The sequence below is a fragment of the Rutilus rutilus genome (genome assembly GCF_951802725.1).
Source record: "Rutilus rutilus genome assembly, chromosome: 3".
Classification (NCBI taxonomy): Eukaryota; Metazoa; Chordata; class Actinopteri; order Cypriniformes; family Leuciscidae; genus Rutilus; species Rutilus rutilus.
Genome location: NC_140211.1, coordinates 38,456,599 through 38,479,934, shown reverse-complemented (window position 1 = coordinate 38,479,934; position 23,336 = coordinate 38,456,599). Strand labels below are relative to the sequence as shown.

Below are 23,336 nucleotides of genomic sequence, written 5' to 3'. Positions count from 1 at the left end.
CTGCTGTGGAGTTTTTCCATAGTTTCTGTCCCTTTTTGTCGCCAATCGTTTCACTCTACTTTCTCTCGTTTCCCTCTTGTCTCTCCTTGTTCTTTTCCTCCATCCATCCTTTTTTTGAAGAGTCCAAATTAGAGGCCAAGAATTCGCTCAAGAAATAAGGAACGAAACGTTTTCAGACGAGTTGTTCTGTGAAGCAGCTCCAGTCAGCGGTTTTTGTTTTGAGTGGAGAAGTGAGGGACACGGAAAATGATAGAGAGGAGAGAGTTCAGCTCTGCCCGCCCAACCCGTGCCACACGCCCTGCGGTGAACTCGCAGCACGACTGCATTCTGGCACAGATGACACACGCCCTGGCGGGACGTTGCCACCGCTTCACGGCCCCTGTCTGTGCTGGGCCCCGTCCCTTACGGTTCACTAAGGTGCTGTTCAGTCATAGGTTAAGAGCAGATTAGGTCAGATTCATTTGGGTCAAACTTATTTAGATGATGCTTTCTGTGGACGTCAGTTATTTTAATGAAATGTTCGCATGGTGTGACTGCTATAGGGGATAAAGTGATGAAGTGTGTGTGTGTGTGTGTCGGTGAGCCAATTGCTAAAGATAATGTGACATGCCCGGAGGAAGATGAACCTCTTTAAACCTCTAGAGTCTCAATTAACTGGCAGAGTATTATACAAACTATCTTCTTCTCTTCTCGTGCACATTCAAACATGCAGCTTTGGCACAAGTAACTGTTTTAAGCAGTATTACTAATTCTGCAAAATGTGGGCATGAACTAACTTGAGCATTTTGTCGTTCAATCTTCCCTCTTTTCTCTCCAATTTTCTAGGCTTTTCTCCTATATAGTTTGCTAGCTGTCATTTGATTGTTGTTGTTGTTGTTGTTGTCCAAAGACTGTCTATCTCTCTGTCTATTTAGATATATTATTATTCTTATGTGTTTTTTAAAATATTCTTTAGTGAACTATTAACCATGGTTGCTACTAGTGGGAACATCCAAATTCTTGACCGAATTTGATTAGAAACATATTTTTATACATGTGTACCTGAGCGCAAGATAAGTCACCAATAGTTTTCATCTGAAGAGAAAATGTGTATGCCCGCTAAAAATGTATTTGTTTGCTTTTACGCTAACACATACACTACCATTCAAAAGTTTGGAGTTTTTTTTTTTTAAAGAAATTAATACTTTTAAGCAGCAAGAATGCATTAAATTAATCAAAAGTGATAGTAACGAAATTCATAATGTTACAAAAGATTACTATTTCAATAAATGCCGTTCATCAAAGCATCCTGAAAACAGCGTATCTTGGTTTCCAAAAACAATATTACACTGCACAATTTTTGTCAGTACAGTTAGGAATGTTTCTTAACACCAAATGAGCATATTGGAATGATTTCTGAAGGATCATGTGACACTGAAGAATTTGGGTTATAATGCTGAAAATTCAGCTTTGACATCACCAAAATAAATTATGTTTTAAAATATATAAAAATGGAAAACCGCTATTTTAAATTGTAATAATATTTCACAATATTACGGTTTTAACTGTAACTGTTTGATCAAATAAATACAGCCTTGGTGAGCATAAGAGACTTTTAAAAACATTCAAAATCTTAACCCCAATCTTTTGATGGGTAGTATAGATGGCCTCAAAGTAAATAGATGAATGACAAAACCACAAAACTCTTTGCATCATGACCTGTTGGAGATTTAAGAAAGAGTACATCAGTAGTAAAAGATGCAGATAGCATTGGAAGGTTTGATTTATTTCCACCAATCACTTTTAAATGAATCTGTTCCAGACACTGATTTAGCAATCTAGCGTGATAACTCAAATGTTCATGGAAGTCTATGGTTCTATTGTACATACTATATGTATATGTTGGCATAATGGCACATTACCTCATTCTTCCCTGTTCATTTATTGAAAAACAGTTTTGAACTGGAAATATTAATTTATTGTCTTTTAGTCATTAAAATGTACTGAATATGTACTGTATAATGTTTTGCTTTGGAACAATTTTGACTATTACTTGGACCATTTTCTCATCCAGTTGATTTTTCCTGATTAAAATGGATTTCCATTTCAGTGCAATTCCACAAAAACCAAAATATATTAAATATTGTTAAAAATCTGAACAATATTAAAACCTTTTTGTTGTCAGTGTTCTGCGTCATTAGGCTAGTTCACCTTACACATTTTTTTTTAATTTTACTAATAATTATTTTTCTTCTTTAAAAAAAAAAAAAAGGTGAGTAACATCAGCTTCGGAGCCATTCATTTAAAGACAGTTGAACGATTCAATTCCACATCTATGACACAAATACAGAAAGATATGGTTCTTGACTTACGTAGCCCACATTGTGGTTTTCCAATTACAAAGCTTTGGTCTGTCTGACTGTTTTCATCTTTCTGGTCATTGTATCTTATGTGGCATTTTGACTTTCTTGTCCTGCGGTTTTGAGACGTAATAAAATATGTGTATGTAGATTATGGCGTGTGTTGTGGGTTCGCTGTTGCGTGTTCAGTGTTTGTGTGCGTGTCAGAAGCTCTTCCTGTTGAAGTGCCCATATTTGTCATGCTGTTGCTGAAAACTGATGACTCACATAGGCTTATCCACTTCTTCCCTCAGTGTGTGTCTGGCTTTGTGCGTATGTGTATCTGTGTGCTGTAGCTTGTTGCGTTTTTCTATCCTTCTGTCTCTAAATGTTATTTCATACTGGTTTTCTCCTCTTACAGTAAGGTGCACATATAGATCTGAATATGTCTTTCAGTTCTTTTTGAACTGAAGTGTCTCTATCGATCACTACAGTTTTGTTTAAGTATCTGTGTATGTGTGTTTTCCATGAGGGAGCTGAAGGTCTGTGGTTTTTCTCTTAAGCATATGACGTCACATGGCCCAGCGGCTTGACTTTGCGTGCAAGACCTTTGCTTGTGCGTGTGTGTATAGGCAAACTCTGATTGATCTTCAGGACCGCTCGCATGAAGTTGCATGTTATTGATGACCTTATTTTTACCAGCACTGCAAGATGCAATAAACCATGACATGGATAACGCCAAGTTTGGTTCAGATATTCCCCGTATATGTTGGCCGATGAAATAAACCTCAACTTCTATCATATGATTTCCACTTCAGCATTCGGGTGGCGTATGTTTTGGATCCTAAGTGATCTATGATCTTTAAATACATTTTTTAACTGAACACACAACTGCATATTTTCAAAATCGTCTTGTCGGTGGGTTGTCAGAACAACTAGTCATTTTAGAAAGCTTTGTATAATTACAAAGTTCAACGTCCACCAGACACACTTCCAGATATGTTTTTGAAAAAAAAAAAAAACTTTTCTCACCAGGGCTGCATGTATTTGAACAAATACAGTAAAACCTGTAATATTGTGAAATATTATTGCAATTTAAAAGAACCGTTTTCTATTTGAATAGATTTTAAAATGTAATTTATTCCTGTGATGGCAAAGCATCATTACTCCAGTCTTCAGTGTCACATGATCCTCCAGAAATCATTCTAATATGCTGATTTGGTGCTCAAGAAACATTTCTTATCTTGTTTTGCTGCTTAATACTTTTGTGGTATCCGTGATCATTTTTTTTCAGGATTCTTTGATGAATAGAACAGTATTTATTTGAAACAGAAATCTCGTTTTACTCTCACTTTTGATGACTTGACGGCATCCTTGTATTAATTTCTTCTTCTTCATCATCAAAAAAAATCGTACTCAACCCAAACTTTTAAACTGTAGTGTATTTGCACCCTTCTATGACTATGAACGACTAACTGACTATAACCTATTACCAAAACCATAATAGTCCTTGAAAACAAATGGAGGTGTATAAATTATGTGCATTGCTCACAGTAGGTGGTTTGAAGTCTGACAGTAATTGTCTTGAAATGTATTGTTGAAGGTGGTGAATTTGTCATATAATTAGTGCTTTGATGACTGAGGTAAATTTAAACAGTTTTACCATCTTTAGAAGTTACTGTTACAATATAGGCACGTTAAACCTTTCTCTGATAAGTTGCATCCTAAATTTCAGCCTCTTTTAAAGCGACAAATGTATACAATCTTACTGGTCGACCTCACTAGTCACTACTGAACTGATCATGTTGACCTTACTTTCCAGAAAAAAAATGGCAACCTATTTTAGCTGAGAGCTATACTGTCAGATGCAATGCGAACAGAAGATGTGTTATGGTTTTCCTAGCATCCTCGTAAATGGCGAGGGCCATCAATAAACTCTCTTCTGAGATGCTTTGTAAACACTGCTGGTGTTTTTGTGAATTGTCATGTTGCCTGATATCAAAGCTGAACCCTGTTGATGTGAAAACACTTGAGCATTGGACGGAAATGTCGAAAGTCTCTGAATGTTCTTGCTTTGCTGTCTGTAATCACGATTCAGACGTGCAGCTGATTTCATGTGCTCTGCACATGCTTGTCTTTGCACTGTTGAGGGAATTCACTAGCATTTGGGGAAACGGGTACATTTTATCCGGGGATAGAGGAGGGCTCTGCTCAGAAAAGATTTCGATCTCGCGTTTCTGAAGCACGCAATCCAAATCCATGTCAGAGATGGTCACTGAGTCTTCCTTTTCTGAACACACACATGGCAGGTTATTAGAAGTATCAAAGGTTTCAGATGACATGGGCCTGAGGAAGATGACATCACCAGATCTGCAGGAATTCACTGAATGTGTGTGTCCTGTGAGGCTGGGAGGTTCAGAACAGTTTAGTATTTACTCGGTTCACAAGGTTCACTGACATACAAGATATTAGATAAACCTGTATGCAATATTTATATGTAGGATATTTTTCTTCAGTGTTCTTTTATGACGGTAAAATCATTTAGCATGAGGGAAAATACAAATTTGACAGTGTACGCTTAGACCCAGGTCCTTACTGCTTTTATAAAATGCTGACAATAACAAGAAATAATAGAAATCAAAAGTAATAAAAAAAAAAATAATAATAATAATTTATATTAAGTCCCTTTTTGGGGCCATTCATACAGAAACAATCTGCATTGTTTAAAGCACTATAAATTAATGTGACTGACAACAAAGACATAAATTAGCGTAAATAAGTATGGCATGTGCAAATGCTTTTTTTTTTTTTTTGGTCTTTATTTAGATAGTATAGTAGGTGACCAGGAGGGAAGCGAAGTTGGAGATAGAGAGGGGAGCGGGGTCGAACCCGGGACGCCCAAAATGTCGGATGACTGCTCACGAGGCTATCAGCTCCAATGTGTCTTACGTTTTTAAATGCAAAAAATGAGAGATGCAGGGTAGTGGAATGAAAAAAAAGAACAATCTCTGCATCTGAAATGGAATACTTCTCATAAATTATGCGATAAACAGTATTCCAAAAGAGTAGTATGTCTGAATACTTAGTATTCACAAAACAGGTGAAAAGCACCCAGATTACCTACTGCTTCCGCTGAGATTCTGGAGTGCGACTTCAATGGACTTTACTCTCCCATGAGGCCGCGGGAGAAGATTTCAAGGATTAGTTCACTTTCAAATAAAAATTTCCTGATAATTTACTCACCCCCATGTCATCCAAGATGTCCATGTCTTTCTTTCTTCAGTCGAAAAGAAATTAAGGTTTTTGAGGAAAACATTCCAGGATTTTTCTCCATATAATGGACTTCAATGGCAACCAACGGTTTGAAGGTTCAAAGGCTCGACACGATCCCAGCCGAGAAATAAGGGTCTTATCTAGAGAAACGATCGGCCATTTTCTAAAAATAAATAAAAATTAAATACGTTTTAACCACAAATGCCCCGTCTTGTACCATCTCTGAGATGCGCCACGCATTACGTCATCACGTTGGAAAGGTCACGCAATAAAGCTGCATTGAGACTGACATTTGGATCTTCAAACCATTAGTTGCCATTGAAGTCCATTATATGGAGAAAAATCCTGGAATCTTAATTTCTTTTCGACTGAAGAAAGAAAGACATGGACATCTTGGATGACATGGGGGTGAGTAAATTATTAGGACATTTTTATTTGAAAGTGAACTACTCCTTTAAGATTTGCCTTCACATGTTACCGGAATTATCATAAAAATAAGTTTCCTAGTCGGAAATTAGACATGAACGCCATCTCAAGTATTTACTACTGGAAATTTCTGAGATAATTTGGATTCTTGAGTTTTCAAGTTGGACATGCCATCAACTTTACACATGGTAGAGGGGAGAACGATTGTTACATCACTTTGTCTTGTCAATAAAGTAGTGCATATTGACCATTTGAAGAATACCATATGTTTTATACACAGCGAAAATGGTATGTATTTGACCGAAAATCCAGAATCGTCAGCAAGCTGACTATTTCGATTTTGCGGTAAATGTCAACGAATGGGACGCTGCATTTTATTCAGAATGAAATATCTTCAGTATATTTTGGCTTAAATCTTTCCCCAAGGAATAAGAAAGAATAAACCTGGCGTTCTCCATAATTCCTATTCTTTCTGACAACAAAGCACTTGATTGCGTCAAGCTCGTAATTACGACTTTAGAAATGGGAAGTAGGAAAGGCAGCATATGAAGGCAGCGTTATGAATGGCACTGAAGCGATGCAACTGATGCTGGAAGCTCACATGACAGTAACAACATGCCAGATGTACTACGTCCAAATTTAATTTACTATTTCATACATTATATAGAACTTTAAATATTTATTTAGTGCTATACTTTTTGTAGCGGTTGTGAAGTAAATTCATATGCAGTATCTACTGCAATTTCTGGATGCACCTATGGTCTAGAACTTTCTTAGCTTTAGTGCTCCATTTTTAGATCACTGCATCGTGTGCGGGACGCAATACGCATGTTATGTCGGTGCACAAACTACTCAATGCACCTTTAAAGGGTTAGTTCACCCAAAAATGAAAATTCTGTCAGTAATTACTCACCCTCATGTTGTTCCAACCCCGTAAGACCTTTGTTAATCTTCGGAACACAAATGAAGATATTTTTGATTAAATCTGAGAGCTGTCTCACTCCTCCATAGGCTTCTAAGGGACTGAAACTTGCTGGCCCAGAAAAGTTATTAAAGACATCGTTAATATAGTCCAAGTGACTACAGTGGCTCAATCTTAAAGGGTTACTTCAGGATTTAGCATTAAGCTTTGTATTAGTAGAAAACCTGTAGTATTTTCGAATTACCTTGCTTTCCACCCTCATATGACCCTGAGACAAGAGATTTATGTATTTTTTGTCTGGAAAAAATCCTCCGATGACGCAAAAATCGTCATTTTGCGTCATCGGAGGATTTTCTGGACAGAGGCTAAAGACTACAGGCAGTAGATGGCGTTGTTCCGCATGTTTTCAGCCCGCCCATACAGGGTGGGATCTCACTCACAGAATGTACACACAGTCAGCCTTTCTTTGGAAGCTAAGCTAGCAAGCTCTTGTTCTGTGGAGAAAGCTGAATAGTAGGAGAAAGCTGAGTAAGTAACATCCTCCTTTTCCCGGACTTGATCGTTCAAAATGTCCGGGATTCAGCTTTTGCTTTCTGCGGTCGCTATTCCTTGTTTACATGCACACCTTTCAATCTAACTGAATTCATTCCGATTGGTGAATTTGAATGTAGTGTTTACATGAACGCTAAACAAGTGATCGGTTGATGTGCGTTTTACCATTGCTAAGAAAAATTCCCGCTCCTCCGTGAGAGATGCGAGACCCGGCGCGTCTCAGCAATGACGCCACCGGCCTCGCGCCGTTCTCCCGCGGCCGTCAGCCTCGTCCTGCTCGCCACAGTAAACATGATGAATGGCGACTGTAGAACGCAAAAGCCGAATCCCGGACATTTTGGACGATCTCTATCCCTCGCAAACTCATCACGTAGGCTAGCTTTGTTGTTTTCAACAACTGCGCACTCTTACCGGTAGGCGTGGCCTCCTAAGGCAGCGAAGCAAGTGCATTCTGGGAGTTGTTGTCTTTCATCCACATAAGCCAAAAATAAATTTTCTGTCTTTTCTCAGTCTAGAAAGCTCCAAATTCAAAAATTTCTTCACATTTCTTCTACTTAAATGACCTATTTTAAATACACATTCATCTTCCCAGAGGTGAAGTATCCCTTTAAGTTTATCAAGCGACGAGAATACTTTTTGTGCGCAAAAAAATACTTTATTCCACTATTCATTTCCTTATCTCTGGGCCTCGAGTGAGTTCACGTAGTGTTTTAGCGCAGCGCGTCTGTGTTGTACGTCACACGCATCACACACATGACCAGCGTCGGCCAATAGTGAGCCTACGTGTGACATACAACACCGACGCGCTGCGCTAAAACACTACGTGAACTCACTCGAGGCCCAGAGAGAAGGAAATGAATAGTGGAATAAAGTCGTTATTTTGGGGGGGTTTTCCGCACAAAAAGTATTCTCGTCGCTTGATAAACTTAAGATTGAGCCACTGTAGTCACTTGGACTATATTAACGATGTCTTTAATAACTTTTCTGGGCCAGCAAGTTTCAGTCCCTTAGAAGCCTATGGACGAGTGAGACAGCTCTCAGATTTAATCAAAAATATCTTAATTTGTGTTCCGAAGATGAACAAAGGTCTTACGGGGTTGGAACAACATGAGGGTGAGTAATTACTGACAGAATTTTCATTTTTGGGTGAACTTACCCTTTAATATAAAGCGGATAATAGATATTTTTTGCTGACACAACAGTGCTGTTTGTGTGGCGTCACACACCATGTTGCCCTCAATGTGGGGAGGCGGATTTGATGCTGGAAACTTAATTAGGCCAGAGTGGCCAAGTTACTTTTACCTTAAACGTTATTTCCTCTGTTAGTCTTGGTGCACGTTTTCAGCGAGCCTGTCTCTCGTCTTGTAGGAGAAGGATTATTGTCAGAGCACAACCCCTTTCACCTCTCTTACCTCTCATTCTTCCCCTCCCACCCTCATGTCGCAGGGCCCCCTTGCTTTCCATAACAAAAGCCTGTCTAACTTGAGCGTGTGTGAGACGTTTGCGTGGCAAAGGGAAGCTGTGTGTGTGTGTGTGTAAGCTGCCCCCACAATTACCCCATCTCTGTGTCCCTCTGAGCATTTTGACGTGTCAGGTGTCACCGACATCTGTGCAAATGAGCCGTTTTTTTGTGCGTAACCTTTTTTCAATCCAACACTTAGGGTCTGTTACAGATCAGAGTGTTTTCATCTTCCTGCTGAATATTTCTGTTTGGGATTCTGTTCAAAGCACGTATGTTATTGCATTAAACAACCTTGAAGCAATTTAAAAAAAAAAAAATATGTTTCCTTGAAATGCATCACACTTGCAGAGAATCCACATTTAGAGAGCTAATTTAAGTTTGCACATGCTGGGATGTTTTTCGTTAGTTAACTGAGGTAATTGGAACACTGACACGAAATCGGAATTCTTAGATTATGAGCTAAGAGTTTTTGTGGCGTTTGACTTGTACACACACACATTGTTGTCCTTTTGCCCTTTTTCTTACCCCCCCTCTTCCCCTTCTTTTTATTTTAAAGACCCCCAGCTGGAAAGCTGAGGTTTTTGGCCACAGTGTTTGTATGCTTTCTGCAAGCAACACATAGTTGCACTCACCAGAGAATTGGCTAATCAAACTTGGGCCTGTGTTTCTAGTCAAGCTCTGGAGATGTGGGTTTTGAAGCGCATACAGGCCTTCAGAAAGCTTTCTCTTAAAAAAAAAAAACACACACACATGCTTTCACCAGAACCGTCTACAATAGCAATTCTAAAGCAGATTAACAGGTCTGAAACACAAGGACATGTTTTAAAAAACATTTAACTGTGGTACTGGACTTAAAGCAGACAAGTGAAAAGCTGCCGTTTTTATGAAAATACTTAACAAAAATGTAATCTTACCTGTTTCAGTAATGGATTTTAGTTTTTTCTATGATAATGTTATGTCAAAGTTTCTTTAAGCCAAGTCAGGTTACTTGGCAGCCAGAATCGGGCAGCTTGTCATGCAATGAGGATAGACCAAAATCGGTTTGTTGAAATAACATTTCAATAACATACTTCAAATCAAGATTAAAATCTGACATCGATGGTATGATATACTTTGCTGCTTGAACTCAAATCACGTAAAAAAATGTGTGCCTTTCCAGCTAATGTGCAAGTGCGTTCTAGAGTAAAAAAACAAAGCAAATGATTAGTTATTTTAAATGTAAGGTAGCACTTTCATTCCTACAGCACTGCATTACGTTTACTCCCATTCATATATTTACATGTGGACCGTATACCGTATATGTCTGCTAGTGAAATGGATGTGCATGAGTAATCAATTGGACGAGATTTTGCATACGTTATTATATTTGAACGCACATTTTAAGTTTACCTTTCATCATTTACGTTGGGTTCGAGTATGTGGCTACAGATTTACTCACAATTCCCATTACTCCCATTTTCTGTCTTATGTGTTTCTTTTCCTTCTGTGATTTCAGAGAAGCCATGCGGAATTACCTGAAGGAACGAGGAGACCAAACTGTGCTCATCCTCCACGCTAAAGTTGCACAGAAATCATACGGCAATGAAAAAAGGTAAATGACAACTGCGATTCTTGATGAATTCACGAGATGAAATGTAACCATTTAGCGGGTGTAAATACAGAACATTTGCAACATTTTTCGTCTTTGGTAGTTGCAATGTGTCTCACTTTTTTTTTTTCAGGATCTTAGAGTGTTGCGATTTTAAGACACATTAAAAATAGTTCCACTTTTAACCTCTGTTCCATTCCTAAGCTCTCCATCTGTGTTTTTGAGCACGAAAACGTATCCCATGTGAAACCCCTTATGCTGTCCATCTCTTCCCTAAAGTAGGAAAATTAGGTTTTTAGGGAAGAATGGAGTAAGATGAAGAGGTGAAAGGACAAGAGAAGGAAAGAACATTTAAGAAGAAAAAAAGGAGTGAGAGAGAAGCTGATAAAAAAAGAAACCAAATAATGACAGGAAAGAGAAAAGAAATAATAAAGGAGGTGAGGTGATATGAGACAGGGAAGTGAAGGAGAGAAGGTCAGCGGAAAGAGAGACAAGATGATAACTGTAGAGAACCACAGTGTCTGGGGAACTGATGTCGCGGTTACAGCTCGCTCGGCCTCATTTGGCAGAGAGACAGCACTGTTATTCGTGACCAGCACAGCCAAAACCTGGACACTTGTCAAGAGCGACAGAATGCCAGATGAGAACAAAAGTATGCGCTTCATGAAATCATATACATGTGTTCTGTAATCAGAGATGATTTTGTAAGTAGGAAATGTATCACTTAGCTTCAATTGAAAATGAATGTGAAGCACTTGACTTGTTGCACCAGTTCTGCTTCTTTGCATGTCCTTGTGACCATGTTGTCTTTTCAAATTCCTAATGGTTACTATTACTGTTGTACACCCTAATTAACACTTAGGACACAATAGCAACACCCTGGAAAGCAACCACATAGTAACTACCTGCAAACCAATGCCATAACAACCCCCCAAAACATCCTAGGGTCACTGTGATTTTGCCAAAATCAGATTTTGTTCATTCCTGTCCAAAAACAGTCCTAATCGTATCCCTACCCCTAAACATAACCCTACCCATAATTTATCTCTAAAATCAGAGGGAAATGATAGGTGAATAACACTGATGTAGAAGCACCTAACCCTGGTTGTAAACCTAAACTTGTAAACAAACTGTAAACTTGTCCCTCAAATCTGATTGGTTGATTGGAATGTTGTTCCAGGATCAACAAAGATGTTGATCCTGGAACATGTCGTACTTGGTGAGCATTTTGTAATTTTGTACGTGCTTGGTTAGCATTTTGGTGGTGAGATCAGATTTGTGCAACCGTTTCCATCAGAAAATGTCGAACTCTAGTTTTCTTTGTAGCTGTATGTAGTAAAGTCGTGGTTTTACATGGCGGTGAACATTAAAATGACATCAGAAATGTTATATAGAGTAGATTAAACCAACACGTTGTTGCTGCCTTGTCAATGACAAATTGATACAGGTCAAACTCGTAAGTCTACTGGTCCTGACTACGACATGCGTCTTTCACTATTAGGATGTGAAAGTAGACTTCAGACATGTCTTCCTTTTTCATTTCAAAGACACCAATACAGAAAATGCTAAACAGTGCCAACAAATTGATTTAAAAACTCTTGGGGTTGGGTCTGTCCCCTAACTCATATCTACAGCATCTCTCAGTCTGACTGGATGTGGAACCGCTGTTATTCCCCTTTTATTGCACCAGTTTTCAGATATTAGCTGCAGTTCTGTGTCATGAGCATTCCCCCGCCTCACGTCTAGACGTTTACAAGCATTTCTCCCAAGATGTGCGGTGAGCTGATAACGTCACCCACAGAGATCACGGCTTTAATGTCAAGTACAGATTCCGTGCTTCGGTATTCAAGGTCACGCCGATTGCTGTCTGTTTGCTCTAACATCCCTTTGATGATCTAAGCCACAATATGCACAAGATGAGCAAAGATGACATAGACCCCGAACTCTGGTGAGGCTCAGGACGTGGTGTAATGCAGTGTGTTCCTGAGTTCTGAAATGTACCTTCTGTGCAGCTTTGCGTAGATTAGATTAGATTAGATTAGATTAGATTAGATTAGATTAGATTCAACTTTATTGTCATTACACAAGTACAGGTACAAGGCATAGGTTCAGGTTTTCAGTGTTGTAGATTGACCATCTGATGGTGGTTTCTTGAGTTTGTCCTGCAAGTGAAAGCTGTACCAACACTACACATGTTCTGCTGCCACCTAGTGCTGATGTAATGCACTTCTGATAGGTCATGTACATTTGATGCGTAATGTCTAGCTATTCATTCATTCATGTAACAGTTGTGTTTATAATTGTACATTTTATCATTAATGTACCCCTTGCAGAATCTGTTGAGTTTTATTGCATTATTCATTAATTTGTTTATGAATGTCATGTCATGACAATGGCAGCTTTTATTTATATAATTGATTGTTTATTTTTTTATTTGTTTGTTTTAAATATTCATTCATTATTTCATTTTAATCCTGCCCAGAAGTAGCTCTATATATCTATCTATCCATCATCCATCCATCCATCCATCATATCACATAATATGTGAAGTATTCCATCCATCGCATAATATATGAAGAATTCCATCCATCCATCCATCCATCCATCCATCCATCCATCCATCCATCCATCCATCCATCCATCCATCCATCCATCCATCCATCCATCCATCCATCCATCCATCCATCCATCCATCCATCCATCATATCACATAATATATGAAGGATTCCATCCATCCATCCATCACATAACATTTGAAGTATCCATCTATACATCTCATGCAGTGTTTGTTTCCATCCACCATCCATCCATCCATCCATCCGCATAATATGAAGTATTCCATACATCCATACATCCGTATAATATATGAAGTATTCCATCATCCATCCATCCCATACTATGAAGTATTTCATCCATCCATCCATCCCATACTATGAAGTATTTCATCCATCCATCCATCACTATTAAGTATTTCATCCATCCATCCATCACTATGAAGTATTTCATCCATCCATCCATCCCATACTATGAAGTATTTTTCATCCATCCATCCATCCCATACTATGAAGTATTTCATCCATCCATCCATCCCATACTATGAAGTATTTCATCCATCCATCCATCTCATGCAATATATGAAGTGTTCCATCTTATCCATTGTTTGCGTCCGTACATACGTATGATATTCTGTCTAAATACATATCTAAATATACTAAAATGGCTACTTTAAATTTGTGCCAGCAATGGATGCACGACTCGCATTTTGTTCTGAAAAGGCATTTTTATTTTTTATAAATGAGCATGGCCCATATGCCATGCTTTGATATTTTTAATGAACAGTATATGTTCTCCTCAAACACTTCTCTATCTTACAGTAACACTCTTAATTTTTGTGTTTGCCTAGGTTTTTCTGTCCTCCCCCATGCGTGTATCTGATGGGCTGTGGATGGAAGAAGAAGAGAGAGCAGATGGAGCGAGACGGCTGCTCGGAGCAGGAGTCTCAGCCCTGCGCCTTCATCGGCATCGGCAACAGCGATCAGGAGATGCAGCAGCTAAACTTAGAGGGGAAGGTAACACACTCATGCACAGATGCAAACCGCGAGAGCCAAAACAACATGATTAGCATACCATTATTTATCTCATGAATACGCAAATCTTGCCTCTTCCCTGCAGAACTATTGCACAGCCAAAACATTATACATCTCCGACTCCGACAAAAGGAAGCACTTCATGCTGTCAGTAAAGATGTTCTACGGCAACAGCGCAGACATCGGCGTCTTCCTCAGCAAGAGAATAAAGGTCATCTCCAAACCTTCGAAAAAAAAGCAGTCCCTCAAAAACGCAGACCGTGAGTGCATTCACCATCCATAACACGCTCAATGGAAACACCTACAATGCTTTTGAGACGGTTTGACAATAAAGCATAACCGGAATGAATAATAACATCCTGTTGTGTAATAACTTTAAATGGAAATGAGATATTGATTCCAACAGCATGTTCTGAAGTCTCTGTGGTGTGTTCTGACAGAGTTGTGTGTCTCTCCTGTGTGCAGTCTGTATAGCATCAGGAACGAAAGTGGCGTTATTTAACCGGCTTCGCTCTCAAACGGTCAGCACACGTTACCTGCACGTAGAGGGAGGAAACTTTCACGCCAGCTCACAGCAGTGGGGAGCCTTCTTCATCCACCTCTGTAAGTCGAACACACATTCACACACACTTCTGTGGAGTAATGTTGATTGTCAAATCGTTAAAGGAATAGATGACCCAAAAATGAAAATTTACTGTATGTGACTTTCTTTCATTAGTAGAACATTAAAGGTTTTTTTTTTTTTTTTTTTTTGTCAAGCCCATAGTCCTTGGCGATTCAAAAAGGCTCCTGACAATATATTGAGGTCTAATAAAGCAAACCGATCAGTCTGTGCAAGAAATGTTCAAGGAACACTATCCCTGTCATATATACTTGTATATGCACTACTGTACAAAAGTTTGGCATTTGGCATTTTTAAAGGAAGTTTCTTATGCTCGCCAAGACTGCATTTGTTTGATCAAAAAGATTATATTGTGAAATATGATTTTCAATTTAACATTACTGTTTTCTATTTTAAATGGAATTTAATCCTGATATGGTTAAGCTCAATTTTCAGCATCATTACTCCAGTCTTCAGTGTCACATGATCTTTCTGGAATCATACTAATAATATGTCGAAAACAGTTGTGCTGCTTAATATTTTTGTGGAAACTGATACATTATTTTCAGGATTCTTTGATGAATAGAAAGTTCAAAAGAACAGCATTTATTTGAAATAGAATGTTTATGTAACATTGTCTTTTTTGTCTTTACTGTCACTTTTTTTCAATTTAATGCATGAAAAGACCTATAAAAAAAAAAAAAACAGCAACGTACTGACTCCAAACATTTGTGCGGTACTTTAGTTCAAAGAACAAAGTGTTTGGCAGAGTGTAATAAACTATTACACTCACTGTTAATATTATTTTGGCCTTATTAGAAATCTGACCAACCACAGTTTACTTGGTGTTTGTGATGTTTAAGAGGAGGTTAACCCTGAGAGCAAAACTGACTACACAGGTTTGCTTTACCTGCTACTATGTGTCTTAAAGTCATCATGAAATCAAAACTGACACTATTTACTTTGTTAGCGCACATTACTAGTCTTGTGGTGAACAATAAATCCGTGCAAGTTAATACACAGAAAAAAAAATCATCTTTAATCTTTGCTTCCGCTCTGAAAAGGCTTCCCTCTCTGATCATGTCAATTTGACGGCTTGGGTTGAAAACGCTTCACTCCCCTCCGACTATCAGTCTGCTGTGAGCGAGGGATGGAGAGAGGAGGTGCGCTAAAGTAAAACCCTGCCCTCTATTCAATATTCCGTTTCACTTGGAAATACGTCACAACACTGGAGTAAAGTCGGTTGCAACTTCTGGTTCACTGGGACTTTAAACAAAACTTGCTAGGTCTTTGATACAGGGAAACGCAAACATTTACAAATACAGCTAATAGTTCTTTCTCAGAAGCAGCAGCTCAAACCATTTTTAGCAATGGCTGTTATGATTTTGTCTCCTGGCAGACTGAATAACTCCCATTTTGAATTCCATAAAGCCAGCCAATCATGTTGGAGCTTGTCATTCGGAGAAAACTATTGCCATTGTTGTGTCAAGCCTTACAGTGTAAATGCAGTGCAATAGACCCATTACTGTCTATTATGTCTTTGATGTCAATTAAATAGACAAAAGAAAGAAAGATAAAACTCCTCAGTGTTCTTGAGTCATTTCTTTTTCCTTTATTACTGACCGTAACTATTTGTATGTAATGGAAAAACATACATGCCATTGACACTGAACTGTCTGTGTTTTGACAACCATAATGGAAGGTCTGATCAGAGGATATGCTTAGTCTTCTTTTATTATATTTCAGTGGATGATGAAGAGTCGGAGGGAGAGGAGTTCACTGTGCGAGACGGCTACATTCACTACGGCCAAACTGTCAAACTCGTGTGCTCTGTGACTGGCATGGCTCTTCCTAGACTGGTAAGAATCTGTCTCTATTCATCTGACGATGAATGTTATCATTTCTCTCTGTTATCCTCTGTTTTGTTTCTATTTGCTGACAGTATGTATAATTAACAGTCAGTTTATAAATCTTTAGGGGTCACAATCAGTCACTGCAGAGTTGTGCAGAGATGTGATGTGCAGAGATGTTTATATGATTCTTCTGCTGATTATCAACTTCCTTTCCTTCTCCCCGCACACACAGATCATCCGTAAAGTGGACAAGCAGACCGCCTTGCTGGATGCAGATGACCCCGTCTCCCAGCTGCATAAGTGTGCCTTTTTCCTGAAGGATACGGAGAGGATGTACCTGTGCCTTTCTCAAGAGAGGATCATCCAATTTCAAGTGAGTAGCTCACTGGAAACTTAGAGTAAATGCATTTCTTACCGTTGGTTCAATGTGCTGATAATGATGACCTCAGTGATGCAGTTTGATTTTGTTCGAAATATGTATCCATCTAAAATCACGTATGTTTTCTTAAATGAAAAGTGAATTGGAAGCTGTGAGCAGTCATTGTTTTTATAATGACCTCCAAACTATATATTAGTATTTTCGGTTTTGTTTCTCTCCGGGGTCTCTCTTTTTTCATTCCAACACAAATGACACCTCCTTGCAACTTTTTTTAATGTACACTACTACCATTCAGAGAGGTTTAGAATTGGTAAGATTTTTTGTGTGTGTGTTTTTGAATGCAGTCTCTTATGTACGGAGCCTCAAAAGGGACATGGTGATGGAAAAAAATATGAGATGAGAGGAAAAATTGTATGTCAATGCTTTTGCATTTGCTCGCAAACTTTCTGCGTTCCCCCGAGAAACTTTGCTGCGACTTTTCTTTGTGAGCGAACGCAAACGTTTTGCGAGGGAATGCAAATGTATTGCAAGCAAACTTAATTTTTCCTCCCATATGATATTTTTTTCCATCACCATGTCCCTTTAGGGGCTCCGAACTTTTGCTCACCAACTCTGCATTTATTTAATTTTAAAAAAATACAGTAAAAACAGTAATATTGTGAAATATTACTACAATTTTTTATATATATATATATATATATATATATATATATATATATATATATATATATATATATATATATATATATATATATATATATATATATATATATATATATATATATTTTAAAATGTTATTTATTTCTGTGATGGCAAAGCTGAATTTTCAGCATCATTACTCCAGTCTTCAGTGTCACATGATCCTTCAGAAATCATTCTAATATGATGATTTGGTGGTCAATAAACATTTCTTATTACTATTATTATCAATGTTGAAAACAGCTGTACTGCTTAATATTTTGTGGAAACTGATACATTTTCCAGTATTCTTTCATGAAAAGAATGTTCAAAAGAACAGCATGTATTTGAAATAAAAATGGTTTGTGACGATAAATGTCTTTACTATCACTTTTGATGAATTTTTTTTTTTTTTTTTATAAGAAATTAATTTCTTTCTTCAAACCCTCTCCCCCCCAACCCCTAAAACTTACTTACCCCAGACTTTGGAAGGGTAATTTATGTTGGACATCAAACCTTTGACTGATAGCAAAGATTCAGAAAGAGACACAAAGAGCTGGATGAGAGAGCACTTAAAATAGAGGATGACATGGTACATTTGATGTAAATGTTAGCGCACTAGTCAAGTCCATAAAACATCAAATTGATGACAGGTTACAATTATTTATGGATTTAATATTTCCATAGTGGAAGCATTATTTTTGCGTAACTTTTAAAATAATTTTAGCAATATCACATCCATGTATTTATTTATTTAGATAGCCATCTAATAGGCGGGATGAAGTAATTCAGTCATTATCACTAAATAAACCCTCTCAGGGTGATACAAGTATCCTGATTGTTGGTTTTTATTTTGCGATAATGGCTATTTGATTGTGTATTATCCCTTTTTTTTATGCTATTTTTGAGTTCCCTGTATTTATGTGTGATTTGTGTGTGTGTGTGTGTAGGCTACTCCATGCCCAAAGGAACCAAATAAAGAGATGATAAATGATGGTGCCTCCTGGACAATCATCAGCACTGATAAAGCAGAATACACCTTCTATGAGGGCATGGGCCCTGTACACACCCCCGTCACACCTGTGCCTGTGGTCGAGAGCTTACAGGTAACCCATACACACACAGAAGCTTGCATCTCTTACTGGTGTTGTACACTCACAAGTCCCTGCCTGCAGTTGATAATGGATGTACACTGTGTGTGTGTTTGTGATGGAGCAGTTAAATGGCGGAGGAGATGTAGCGATGCTGGAGCTAACAGGACAGAACTTCACTCCAAGTCTGCGCGTGTGGTTCGGTGACGTAGAGGCTGAAACCATGTACAGGTATGGATATTATTTGAAAAGATATCTATATAGGAAAAGGGAGTATAAATCCAAGAGAACTTGAAATGTCATTTATGTATAATACAGTATATTATATGTATATGATACAGATACATTTATTCTGGGAATTTTAATTTTGCTGAATAGTTACAAACAGGGATCTAAAGGTTTTTTTCTATACATTTATATTGTTATATAAGCTTGATTTAGATCTCCACAGGGGTGTAAAATACTTCAATAAATGCACTTCATTATTATATATGAGAAATTTGTACTGTAGTACATACTTACTCAGTAGTAATACATTCTACTGAGTAGTATAGCATTTCTCCTTACAATTTTTTTTTTTTCATCTTACTGAAATTACACACAAATGAATGAAATCCTTATCAGTGTGAAAATGAATTGCTATACTAAAATGTAAATTGGCTGTGGATTAATTCAAAGTTTCAGTTTAACATCCAGTATGTCACATTAATAAGAAGTACACATTTGCATTCTTTCAAATGAAGTACTTATTACAGAAATAATACACTTTATTAGTATATACTGTGATAAGTGCAAACTGAATGTAATGTTTTGGACACTTAATTGCATGTTAGTTGCCATTAGATGCAAACTTAAACTTTAAAGTGCTTTTTGACGCACTTAATTACACCTTTAAATGCCATTTCATATGCCTGAAATATGGTTAAAGCGTACTCATGGGCATTTATTGTAAACTAAAATATACTTTAATGTCATACAAGACTTGTATGTGGTATTTAAATATATTAATAATTACACATTTGTAATTATGATTGCAATTTAGGAAAGTATAACCAATTACTTTAAAATAAAGTAAAACTTTGACATTATTACAAAGTGCACTTTTTAAAAGTGTACTTAAGTATGTTAAGAAACTTGTATTTATAGAAATAAGTACTGAGTAATATTAATTAACGAAATTAGGGTTATGGTTTGATTTAGTTGCTTGTAATTCTACATGATTTACTGTTATTACTGTAATAAGTACATGAAAATGTGTAGATTTGAAGTGCGCTACAAATGGACATTCATAACAAGTGAGTGCACTTCTTTTTCTCAAGGTAGTCCTAAATCCTTACAAACCTGTTTTATTGCAACAGTAAAAGACATGTTAAGATTTGACAGGTCGTAGGTTGAATTAAGTGCCTCTGCCTTGTAAAATTTTTCTTGTAAAGAACAGACCCCACATGTTTTGTTTAATCTGTATGTAATCCTTATGTAGTGGTTAAAGAAAAATATGTACTTTTATTACAAACATTGTAAAAACAGACTGATAGACATGTTATTTCCCCTGAAGGTGCGGGGAGAGCATGCTGTGCGTCGTCCCAGACATCTCTGCGTTCCGCGAGGGCTGGCGGTGGGTTCGGCAGCCGGTGCAGGTCCCCGTGACGCTGGTCCGAAACGACGGCATCATCTACTCCACGACGCTCACGTTCACATACACTCCCGAACCCGGTCCCCGTCCTCACTGCAGCGCGGCCGGCGCCATCCTACGAACGGGCAACACCAGCTTGCTTTCCACGACCGGCAACATCGCGGGAGTGACCGGAGAAACGACACCCTACGGCTCCAACAGCACGTCTAACGCCGTCACAGCGTCGTCCTCTAACGCAGCCGCGGCTGTGGTGTTATAACACACGCAGCAGTGCTCACAAACTCACTGCGAGCTATGCGTGAAAACAGAAGACTACAAACTGTTTGCAAAAGTGCTGCGTATTGAATTTCAAAATCAATGGACGGACGGGCAAAAAAGGCTAAACTTGTGGCGAGGACAACATATTTGAGAGATGGTTCTCCTGTGCCCTCTTGTGGTTTTTCTCCAAGGATCCGGTTTGGTGCTAGCAATAGACAATGCCTGAGAGGAAACACCAGCACCTGTCAACGGGTGTAGAAGACATGGAGACAAGACCACAGCAATGATACATCAGCCGACTGAAAATCATGTTTAGTCTCCTATGTTTCTTCCTTCCGGTCTGCGTGTGTGCGATTGGGTGAGATGTATCATAGCCTGGGAGGTCGAAACTCTTAGGAAAAGGGTCACATTGAAATTGTGAGTTGACAGTTTTTATGGACCAAGGATATTGTATAAGCTTTAGTAAAGGTACATTTTTTTGTTTTGTTTTCTCCATACCTTTTTTATATCAAACATTATAGTACGCTTTTGTTACCAAATAGGTTCTATTCCTCCTCTGAGCTTCGCCTTTTTATTTTTTTGTTTTTCTGTATATAGATAGTTTCATATACATATGTTCGCTTTGACTCCTTCAGTTTTGATACTTTGTATTTTGTAATACCGTCCTTTTTCTTTTCCCTACGGTTTTAGTTTAATTTTCCATTTGGGAGAAACTCAGAGGGCCTGTTTTTTTTATCATTCGTTTTTATGAAGTCTTTAAAAAGAAAAGAGCTTTAAGCAATGCGTCTGCCTTGCCTGCATTACAATATGCGCTACGCTTCCTTTAAGCATTTCATCATCGATCGATGTGTCTAGATCTCACAAAAAGGAACAATGCCATCTTTCTATGTCTTATTTGGAAATCAGAAAACACAATATAGAGGCTTTGGATGCAACGTGTCTCTTCGATGCGGTAGCCATAGTGTAGTTAATTTGCTCTAGGGCGCACGTACGGTTCTCACATATCAATTTCAGAAAGTTCACAGTAGTTGGATATTTGTAACGGTCAAGTTCTGACCTGAGTTTAGACTCCTACAGTTTTAGTGCCGTTTTATAATGTTTCCTTTCTAAAAAAATCCAGTTTTTTGTCTTCCTGAACATCCATTTGCAGTTTCTAAAATTTGAAATGCTCTCAAAAAAGGATGATTTGGAGACGTGCTCTACCATTAGATGTGGCCTTACTGGAACAAAGGTTCCCGCTTTAGTTCACCCCTTCAAAAGGAGGTTTACAAGCGCGACCCGAGGAACCACGCCTTGCATTTTGAACATTTTACATGCGATTTTTGATATTTAAACTCCCTAAACTTAAATTTTTTCGTTTGGATTTAGATGATCTAAATGTGTAATAGATACGAACATACCCAAAGATATTATATTGCATTGTTGTCTCTGTTTTTTGAATATTTGAAGAGTATGTTGAGAATTGTGGCCTCTCGCACACCAAAAGTAGGAAGCTTTACTCCGTTGGTCATTGATGTGTTTATCGTGGCCTTGGTGTCTCACCAACTAGTAGACTCCCAGACAGCAACATAGTGTCGGACCAGATCCGGCCCACACCTGGTGCACGTTGATTCCGTTCGGCCCAGATGTGGGCCGGATCTGGGCCGACACTATGTTGCTGTCTGGGCTAGTATTAATGAAAAAAAAAATAAAAAAAAATCCTAGCTGTAATGAACCCATCAACCAGCACTAATAGTGTTTTGTGACTTTCTTTTTTATGTACAGTAATTTAACTTTTGAATTTTATGCATCCATTTGTAAAAAACAATAAAAAAAAGTAAAGAAAAAAAAAACAAAAGAACGAAAAAGAGAAACCATTCAGCCATTTTTTTTTTTTTTCGTGCGTCTGTGGCTCTTAACCCAGTTATGTCCTTGGTGTTTCCCGTCAAAACGGTTGGGTGTTTAGTGTCCGAGTTTGTCCTTACCTTGTATGCTAATGTCCGGATAGCAAATGGACATCATGGGACTAGAAACATGAATGGCCTTTTAAATGTGTGTGTCTCAAATGTGTAAGCATACAGCAATACTGTATAGGTCACTTTGTGTGTCTTGGTCTGTGGAAATAGCCACTGATTTTTTCACCAGCCTGATCCACAACACATGTGGTCATGAAGAACAGCTGGCTCAACTAGAGTCATATTCACTTTCTTTTACACTTCTCCTTCTACTTTCTCTTCTTCATACTAATTTAATCAGACACCTTTTGCGTGGAATCCTGCACTGTCTTCCTTACTTGGAAAATCTGTAGTGTAGTACAAGTAGGCGACCCATCAAATAAGGCAATACTCCAGCATTGTAGGCCTATAATGTAGTTTATTTCGGGAAAAACTGTAACTTGAATGTTTCTGCAAAAAAACTAAAAAAACAAAAAAGGAAAAAAAAATCACTCGTTGCCTCCACTAGATTTTTCTTTTCATCATTATCATCATCATCATCACCCGTATTTTTTGTTCAAAATGACTTTATTCTGTCCTTGACGGACACTTTGCAAAACTCTTCCATGAGGTAGTTTAACCTAAAGCTCTTGCACTCGGTTTCCCAGAATTCTCGCGTCGCAGTCTTCTTCCATTTTACCGCGTTCTTGCTATTCAGAATCATGTAAGCGCACACTTCCATGTGGGGGAAGACGGCACTGGGCAAAAGCATGGATGCATTTTCTAACAGATATCTTGTTAA

General features: G+C 38.1%; 1 protein-coding gene across 1 annotated transcript in view; it reads left to right on the top strand.

Moving 5' to 3' along the window:
• rbpjb (recombination signal binding protein for immunoglobulin kappa J region b) overlaps window positions 1-22,277 on the top strand; it is a 57,957-nt gene extending 35,680 nt beyond the window's left edge. Inside the window, exons 3-11 of the mRNA XM_084403984.1 lie at window positions 10,449-10,544; window positions 13,945-14,110; window positions 14,214-14,388; window positions 14,594-14,731; window positions 16,476-16,588; window positions 16,815-16,955; window positions 18,590-18,745; window positions 18,858-18,961; window positions 20,286-22,277. Of these exons, the coding sequence (XP_084260110.1) occupies window positions 10,449-10,544; window positions 13,945-14,110; window positions 14,214-14,388; window positions 14,594-14,731; window positions 16,476-16,588; window positions 16,815-16,955; window positions 18,590-18,745; window positions 18,858-18,961; window positions 20,286-20,622 (1,426 nt within the window). The 3' untranslated portion in view covers window positions 20,623-22,277. The remainder of the gene's footprint in view (window positions 1-10,448; window positions 10,545-13,944; window positions 14,111-14,213; window positions 14,389-14,593; window positions 14,732-16,475; window positions 16,589-16,814; window positions 16,956-18,589; window positions 18,746-18,857; window positions 18,962-20,285) is intronic.
• Window positions 22,278-23,336: the final 1,059 nt, after the last annotated feature.